Below are 10,047 nucleotides of genomic sequence, written 5' to 3' on the forward strand. Positions count from 1 at the left end.
ATTAAAAATTGTGGTTTCTTTGTATTTTTGTTCAACGAGACTCAAAAATACAACTACTTAACAATTAGAGGTAACCAGGGTAAAATGAGATACCAGTTAAGAGTAAAAAAATTTTTTACTTTTAATGTCTTGGTAAAGATGAGGCAAGTTGACCAGCATAATTTTTGAATAATTTTATTAACACCGAAAAAATTTAACAACTTGAAATAATTACAAGATGATGTTTAAATAAATGTTAAAGTATTAAAAGAAAGTACTGAGGAAATAAAATTTCTCATAAAAGAAATGTTCTATCTGTTATAAAACATGAAATTAAATATTTATGGATGTATGTCATTAGTTTTGGTCATATGGTCCAGCCTTTATGAATGAAATGTATGTCCACATGTCATACATTGTAACAAAAGTACCGATAGTCTGTCGATTGGTTTTGTTTCCGGAGTGGCTTTATTTAACAATAATAACAAAGGACAATGCCAGCCAACAAAGTAACATACTCCTGTAATGAATTGTCATCCAGCATAAATATTAAATGCAACTAACTATTATAATTTCTTTTTTTACGCAACGACAATCTCGGTATCTACGGAAAATATAAGCGACTTATCGACCACCTGTGTTCGTCGTTCCTTTTTCCGGCTTTCACTAAACTGAAGGAACAACCGGACGCACTTTTTGCAGTACATCCACAATTACACGCAACCTGCACCCATACATACCTAAAAAGCCTCGCTAAGGATTCAATCGATTTATTTTGACTCTCGATATCGTGAGAGCCTGGCGTCCATCACGCGAGCTCTCGGAATGACGGGGACAATGACAACCACCCGATTCCCTACAAATAATAATAATAATAATAAAAAGAGCCCCTTTCCCACTCAGATCTGACGCACGAATCTCAATTTCTTACTTCGGACACGAAATAACCATTGACAAAAATATTTATTTATCAGTTGGTTTTTCGTTTTTACTTCCGATGGCTCCGGCCGGTCCCTCAATATTTTTTTCTCCAACTAAACTTTAAGTGGTTCGAGTGTCTACTTGAGCTCCTGCTTTATCAAACGAAATCGATAGCCCAGCTTAATGAACAACCAAAGTTTCAAGTCATCCGACTCGTCACGAGACCCGAGTCGCGGTCTATCGATTAATCTGCCGATTGTCCAGATGCCTGACGGTTTTACCCGACATTCAACCGTCTATTCCCCAATACACATATCAATAATAACAACAACAATACTTAATCTCTATTGATAAATAAAATCTAGGAGATAAAAATCTTCCATCATCATCATTGGCACCATCAATTTCAATGCCCATTAAAATTAATATTGAATTAATATATTGTGTTTTACAATAATAAATCCCAAAGAAATTTAACGTTCATTCAAACGCGATAAATATTACTAAAAGTAGGAAAATATCGCCAGGTGTCTCAGCAGATGTTCCGGGGTTTAGTTCAAAACTTAAAGTATAGGTAACAGTATCTAAAAGCATCTCTGCGTCTCCCTCTTCCTCAGAGTAGACTAAGACCCCCGGGCTCACGGAGTCTAGCATGCCAGTGTCACGGCTTTCACAGTATAACCGAAAAAAAAAATTATAAAAGACACGGGTAGATATAGGCATGGGTTGATTATGATTGTGATGACGATGGTGGAAAAAACCGATAAAAAAGTTTACAATACAATAACGGCATGTCCAGAACTAATCTTCCAATCGTGACAAATCGCTTCACTAATAAATAAATTCATATATATATATATATATATATTTCATTTTTTTGCTCCTGGTATTTGTTGTAAAGTTTTTTTTCAAAATTGTACAGCGAATTGACTTAAATTCAGTGTATTCGTATTTGTATTTATATATATAATTATAACTTTCTATAAATGTATATATATGATGCTGGGCATTACCAAAAGCGATAAAAGCTGATGACTAAAAGGCATAGTCTGATAGACTGTTGGAAAGCTACGCGGAAAGGCGTTAAATTGTTAATCGTTACAGCACAGAACGGTTTTAGAAGCCGATTAGCTTTTTAGTTGTAATTTCTTCTAATTGTAAAGGTATATATATACATACAACAAGCTAAAACAAAAAAAAACCGATCGAAAAGTTGATCTGGGTGGATGTGACTGAGACAACATGTCTCTCACTCCCAGTGGACCGCTAATTTCTCCGGTAATCCAGAGAAATCACGTCAACCTTTTTGATGATTGTCTTTCATTTGTGGATTTAATTGCCCGTCTACTATTTTATATATTATACACGCCAGTTTTACTCTATATAAGTACACAAATATATAGATGTATATGTATATAGCTGAGTTTTAGTGTATATTTAGAGACAAGCTTTAAACGAGAATCGCTTCGTCACTCTTTTGACGTAACGACCAGCAACAACTCAGCGACGAATTAGACTTGACGTACGAAAGTATACAACTGAGATCTATCTGTCCAAAGAGAATGAGAACTTCTTCTTTAAGGTCATTATTCATTAATCTTATAACTTTTTACCGGCATCACAAATACAAGTTTCATTTTTAAAAATCATTTTATTCATCTCCATCAGATTCTGAAAAACGCCTCCGTTAATCTTCGCCACTTTTTCCATCCTCGCAATTAAAAACCATTATTATTTATGACTGATATTATGATTAGTTTAGACAGTTATCAGGTCGTTTGATAAATAAAAAAAGTCACAAATAGCCGGTAATTCTTGTTCGAGTCTTCCAATCTGGGAGAAGGATCAGACTGGACTAAATTAATCCAGGAATTCAGTGACTCGAGTTGGGGAAATTATTAACCGCAACTCGCGGATAGGACTCGTGTACACTGGGACTGGGCCTATGGTACGGAGAGTGAGCGAGAGACTAGATTACATTACATTACATTAGTAAAGAATATAAGGAGGGAGTTGTATTGAGATAATGTAGCATTAGGTCCGGTATAACGCGAGAGAGAGGTAGTATATATATATATATATATATATATATATATATTTAGTGAGATAGCTCGAGCACTGAATGCAGAGTACAGTCATCAGGTAAATGAGGGAGAGGAATAAAGACAGATTGAAAGAGAGGATATGGTAGATGAAGAGGCCTCGGGCCGTCACGGTGCTCTACACCCCCACGTGCATCCTATCTGAAATATGTTGGTGCACACACACATACACACACTAGCACACATCTCTAAGTGAGATACGCTTACACCTACTTATATGTACCAGTATTTTGATCCGTTAGATTCCACGGATACCAACAACCTCCTTCTCCTTCTTCTCATTCCCTCCTCCTCGTCTCCTGTGTATCCATCCCTCTTCTGGGCCCTCATTTTTACTCTCGTGCACTTGAGATGGTCCGCGAATGGAAGGAATGGAAGTTAAGATGATCCCTCGACTTGATTTCACGTAATTGGGATGCAATTATAAAATGGCCGGGCGCTCCCGGCGCTTTTACACCGTTCGCTTCGAAGAAAAACCACACGGAATATTATCCATCTCTGAAATTATATATACATGTCTATACCTATACCTACACTCCACCTTTATTCCCAATTTTTTAATTTCATTTTAAATTTTTAGGTACTTAGGCGTTTGTTTAATTTACATACTCAATAATTTACAGTACGCTGAGCAATAATTATTGCCTGAATAATAAAAAAATTTAAACCAACGGCTACTCGAGCTGATTTTCGGCATTGACATGCTCGACTGATCTCGTGTAACCCGTAACCCGCAACGTATTTCGAGTACTGCACACAATTACTCCTCGAAAAATTAATCTTACAAAAAAGTATCTTCATGTTCGACTGAATCTTCGGGATCTTTAACCTAATAAGCTCTTTTATTTGGATAAACAAAATTGAATAGCAACAAAAACTAATAATGATGACAACAACAAAGCTAAAAATGGATTTATGCCCGTGACTTGTAAACTGTATCTCCGTTAACATACATATATATTATTCTTTTTTTCTTTGTTTATCCGTCTATTATATAAATATATATACATATACATATACATATACATATATTTATTTTTATACATATAACTAGTCTCTTTATACCGGCTATCTGGTCTATGTTTGAAACTCTCTCGAGGGTCGAGGAACCTATCGATACAGAATCGATAGATAAGTCGGGTCGATGGGTCGCAAACACAGCTGTGCTTTACATCAGGTATACACACACACACACACATACACGGGCATTAACATAACTACATGTATTTGTATCGACGCGGTACAGTACAAGGCGTTGTGTTACATTACCTGAGACCTCTTCTCATGCTCACAGGCTTTGTGTTGTACGACTAAACTAAAGCAAACCAAACCAAACCGTTTCCTTGTGTTGCTCTTTGGAGCAGACATGAGTGTGTGTGTGTGCGTTTGTTGGTGTCGGTATGTCAAGCAGACCGGTGTGGTGACTAGTGTGTTTGTACTTGATACTCACATACCTAGTCTTGTTTGTATTTCTAATTGTGTGCCCAGCTTGCCTCATTTCTGCGTATTTCACTATCTTTTAGTCTGGGCCACTCTTCATCACCTCCGTATCTTTGTTGTTTGTTCGGATTAACGGACTTTCTAAAAAATAAAAAAATAATATTATATATACCGCGCAGTGTAGAGTTTGTCACTGATGGTTTAACAAACGGAATAGTGTGTTTTATCAATATATTTATAAAATAATCAATATATATATATATATATATATATAAATGAATGAACGGGCTGTCTATTAATAGTTAAATGTTGATAAGAGTTGATAATGCGTAATATTTAATCAGACTATGAAATAGTGATGAAGTTGTGTGTATTAAAGATTTGTTTGTTTTAAATGTTTCAGGTACGACCTGGGGTTGCGACGGGGTAGATAAAAAATCAACCGTGGCTGAGAAAGATAAAACGGACATTGAAAAGCTATTGGCCGAAGAAGATTATTATAAATACAATAGTAATTCAACAGAGGGCAAAATAACCGCAGGCGAATGCGCCGTTGGTGATGTGAGGCTGGAGTTCGCCTCACGCTTGGGGTGATGCCCTCCAGTGAGCCCCATCCCCCGCAGTACCATCTTCAGCACCACACAATTCCGCCATCTCACTTGCAACAGCATTCGTCGACAACGAGCGGCGTTCTTGATCAGCATCAGCTATACCAGCAACTAGTGGCAGCTCATCACCAACAGCAACAACAGAATCAGCAACACGGCGTTAATTTCCAAAATTCCGCGTACACGCAACAGAAACAGGAGATGAGCCCGGAGGAGGAGGGTGGCCGAGGTGGCGGGTCCCCTCCGGCAGCTGGGGCTGCTCTACAGCAACCCCATCATCCTCGGACAGCCAGTCCACCTTCGGGAACTGAGCCTTGCACTCGTGACGCGATACCCACGCCCACGCCCACCGCTGACACGACAACCACCAACTCAGCTGGCCCGAATAACAGCACCTCTGTCCAAGTAACTGCGACTGCGGGAAGTGCCACCACCACAATGACTCTGCAGTCGCCCACGTCGAAGCAGCAGTCGCTACAGGGTCCAAGTCCCAGTCCAAGTCCCACTGGTGGTGACGTTGAAAAGTTTGACGGGAAAATAGTCTACAATCCTGATGGCTCTGCTTACATCATCGAGGGTGAGAGTGAACTCAGTGAAGACGAATCTCTGCCAGACGGTTGCATCGTAGATGGACGTGGTATTTCGGTCTCGCATTCACTTGTCTTTCCCCAAATAGCCAGTGCGTTCTACGTATCGCGGCTGTATGCTCACCAAGCTTATCAGCAACAACAACAACAGCAGCAGCAGCATCAGCGCACGTCCTCACAGTCGTCGCACAATAACCCAGACCTACCGGTGATGCACAGTTATCGGGTGATTAGCTATCGAAGCGCTGAAGGCAGTAAGCAAACAATACAAACGCCTGTAGCCCCACCACCCTCAACCTCCGTACCAGTAAAACCAATTCTCATGTGTTTTATTTGCAAACTAAGTTTTGGTTACGCCAAGAGCTTCGTCGCTCATGCACAGGGTGAACATCAGCTGACGATGACCGACGACGAGAGACAGGTACTCTCGCACGCAACGACATCTGCAATTATTCAGGCTGTGGGCCGGGGTAAGCAACCGGTCGTTAGTTTTTTGGAGCCAGTTGCTAGCTCGGCGTGTTCACAAACCTCACCGATAACCTCCTCCTCCTCCTCCTCGGCCCAGACGACACAGCAACAGCAGTCAGCGCGGGCTGCAAGTGCCAGCAATATTAATGAAACAAATGAACACGAGACACTGACGACGACGACGAGTACGCCAGCAAGTACACCAGGAATACCAAGCAGTCCTCAGGCTCAGCAACAACAGAGGCCGTCACCTAGCACACCAACGACGCCAACCTCACACTCAAGCAATTCACTGAGTTTCAACCACCAGCAGTCACAACACACGTGGACCGGTGGACAAGTGAGTGCTGCGTCATGGGCCAAAGCACCTGACGCAATGCACTATACCTCCCCACCACCAGCACCTCCTTCATCGACCAAGGGATCGCCTTCGTCTTATGCAGCGTTGACGCAACAGCCACCAAACTTTCTCACCGGCACGACAATCGGCGTCTGTCCCGAGCATATGCAAGGACGACCAAGCGGCGTTGAGTGTCCGAAATGCGAGCTGATTCTTGCCAGCAGTCGACTCGCGGGCCCTGGTGGTCCACTGGCTGGCATTCACAGTAGAAATTCCTGCAAAACACTTAAATGCCCAAAGTGCAATTGGCACTATAAGTATCAAGAGACTCTGGAGATTCATATGAAAGAAAAACATCCGGAGAGTGAAACCTCGTGTATATACTGCATTGCCGGGCAACCACATCCTAGGTTAGCACGCGGTGAAACTTACACGTGCGGTTACAAACCTTACAGATGCGAGGTATGTAATTATTCAACCACCACCAAGGGAAATCTTAGTATACATATGCAGAGCGACAAACATCTAAACAACATGCAAGAGTTACAACAAGGTGGCGGAGCTGTTGTAGCAGCTGCCGCAGCAACGAGTAATAATCCCTCTTCCTCACAAGACGCGCCAATGCCCACGCGGAGTCCGCACCACCAACAAAATCACAGTCCACATTTAAGTGGACCCGTGGCGGCCCAGGGTAAACCGAAACCGACATTTCGCTGCGATGTCTGTAATTACGAGACAAATGTTGCGAGAAATCTCAGGATACACATGACTAGTGAAAAACACACGCACAACATGCTAGTGATGCACCAAAATGCTAAACATATACAGACTCTCTCTGCATTGCAGCAGCATCATCACCAACAGCAACAGCAACAACAACAGCAGCAGCAACAGCAACAGCAGCAGCAACAACAACAACAGCAGCAGCAGCAACTCGAGCAACTCTTACATCTAGGAGGACTCGACAAACCTCAACACGCTGAAGCAGCACTTGCTGACATGGCCTACAACCAGGCCTTGTTGATTCAAATAATGACTGCAGGTCAAATGCCACCTCAACTTCCCCCTGAAATGATGGGCGGCATGGGCAACCTGTCTGCCATGAGTAATCTCGGTGGTGATGTTGGATTATCACCAGAGAGCATGGAACCACCCCCAGAGACTGCGGATCCCGATCCATCAAATTTATACAACTGCTGCGTGTGCAATAATTTCAGTACCGACTCACTGGAAGCTCTGGGTCACCATTTGGCTGTTGACAGAACGCGAACGCGCGAGGGAGAAATTCTCGCTCTTGTTTCTGGAAACTTTGTCTGCAAGCTGTGCAACTACAAGACTAATCTCAAAGCCAACTTCCAGCTTCACTGCAAGACGGACAAACATCTCCAGCGACTGCAGCACGTGAATCACGTAAAAGAAGGCGGCCCTCGAAACGAGTGGAAACTAAAGTACCTGGCCTCGCCTACCAGTACAGCACAATTGCGCTGTCACGCGTGTGATTACTACACAAACAGCGCTCACAAACTCGCCCTCCATGCGGCATCACCGCGACACGAAGCCGCGGCTCTGCTGCTACGACACCTTATTGAAGCTAGCTCAAATGTACAGTCTGGAGGTAAAATCTATCACTGTGCCTTGTGTGGGTTCAACGCCAGACATAGATTGCATTTACTCCAACACGTCAGGTCTTTCAAACATCTGCACATGGAACAGCTACATCAGATGCACAGGCGAAGCACCATTCAGAGCAACGAACCTCCTCACACCGACATCGGTGATGTCTTTCAAGTCGTCGCCGATCCCGATGCACCTGCCAATCAACAAACTAGTCCCACTACACCTACAACACCCAATCCCAGCATTAATCATGGTAAGTTTTAATTTTATCTCTTTTTAATATTTATTTTTAATGTCCCTCTACAAACTCATTAGATACTAAAGACAGAATATCTAAAAAATTAAAAAAAATTTTTTTTTATACCGGAGTATTCCAAAATGAATATAATAAAAAATATGATAGTAAAGTTAGCCAACGTCTAATAATTTTTGGACTTTTTTTAAAAAGAATAAATGATAAAAAAAAAATATTTGAAAAAATTTCACTTATAGTTTTTTAAATTTTCTACATGTGTATATTTTTAGTTTTTTATTTTTGTAATTTATTTGTTGAAAAAAAAAAATCAAAAAATTTTTAATTTACTGCTGACTTCAGAATCATAAAAATGTATAGCAAAAAAAATTAGATTTTGTATAAAAATATAAAAAAATATAATAAACAAAATCATTTTCCCCGTTCATTGTTCTGGGAACAAAGCACACGTGTTTCGTGGTTGACTTATAGAAACTACAAAATAAAATTATTGAATTCATTCTCTGCAATTAACTCTTGCCCGGACCATCGCTTCAGTAAAAGAAAAAAAACCTAACTAATAACATATCCGCGATTGTTATGATAAGTGCCACGTGGTCAATGTATACATGTATAAAAAACAGTAAGTCGAGCTCAGAACATTGACAACTAGTTCTTTCAGCAAATAAAATGCAACCATCTGACGTTATTGTTGAATCTGCAGTGAGCGATTGGCGACAATGGCATAAATTAAAATTCATTATTACTATAATAATAATTAATAACAAAAACACCCAGCTCCTCCTATTCTCATCGATTACATTCTTCATCGCAATTAATTCACTCGCGAAATAACGGTCATTAAATATTATGTGTACCCTCGTATTGTATTGCCTGCATATGGCGTTGTCGTGTGCCGTCATCTTCTTCGTTGAGTAGTCGCCACACAATATCCTCGATTCGGCATACAGCTACGCTCAATAATACATTTTTTTACCCTTGATACAGTCTACCAACACACATCTATTATCAATTCGTATACAAATATATGTAAATTCAAATATATAATAATAAAAGTACGGAAACCAGGGCAAAGAATGAAAGCACGCGCTCTTTCTCAGTCTCAATCCCGAAGTACAAGCAACTGACGTCCAATATGCGGTTTTGGACAATGCACCAAACGTTTCTTTCCATCATTTCTCGATAGACATTCTGTATATATATATACATATATATATATATTTAAAAACGCGTGCTCCTGTTTTGTTGGCCATTAACTTTATCTTGGTCTGGTATCCGATCCGTGCCAACCGGTCATTAATATATTTTTACCTATCTCTCCATATAATTCTTTTATTTTTTTCTCCATTGTGTCCATCATCATACGGCTGACGGTAAAGTCCCAATATGTTTAAAGTACCGGCAACTCTTTTAAACATCTTTCTTTATAAATTAAACCATTTCCTTTCATTACTCTCCATATTTAAATTCTTTTATAATAACTTTCTCCAAAAATAATATAAATGCCGGTTAAAAAATGTCAGTTGCGTCGATCGGAGCCGCATATACCGAATGCGTGAGATCTACTCTATTTAATAACCGAAAATTATTATTATTGTTGTTTTTTTTTTCTATATCGATACTAATAATTGCGGTCGTATTAATAATAATCGTAAACAAAACGGAAAGATGAGAGCGACCGGACGACGGCGTCACGCAAACGGTTAAAAAAAAAAATATATATATATATATA

General features: G+C 40.2%; 1 protein-coding gene across 3 annotated transcripts in view; it reads left to right on the plus strand.

Moving 5' to 3' along the window:
• Positions 1-10,047, plus strand: part of LOC103574458 (zinc finger homeobox protein 4) — a 142,069-nt gene that overhangs the window by 124,420 nt on the left and 7,602 nt on the right. For all 3 annotated transcript variants that reach the window (XM_053740345.1, XM_014443512.2, XM_014443508.2), the window contains one exon: positions 4,846-8,315. In XM_053740345.1, coding sequence (XP_053596320.1) covers positions 5,036-8,315 — 3,280 coding nt within the window. In that variant the 5' untranslated portion in view covers positions 4,846-5,035. The remainder of the gene's footprint in view (positions 1-4,845; positions 8,316-10,047) is intronic.

The sequence above is a fragment of the Microplitis demolitor genome, chromosome 7, assembly GCF_026212275.2.
Source record: "Microplitis demolitor isolate Queensland-Clemson2020A chromosome 7, iyMicDemo2.1a, whole genome shotgun sequence".
Taxonomy (NCBI): Eukaryota; Metazoa; Arthropoda; class Insecta; order Hymenoptera; family Braconidae; genus Microplitis; species Microplitis demolitor.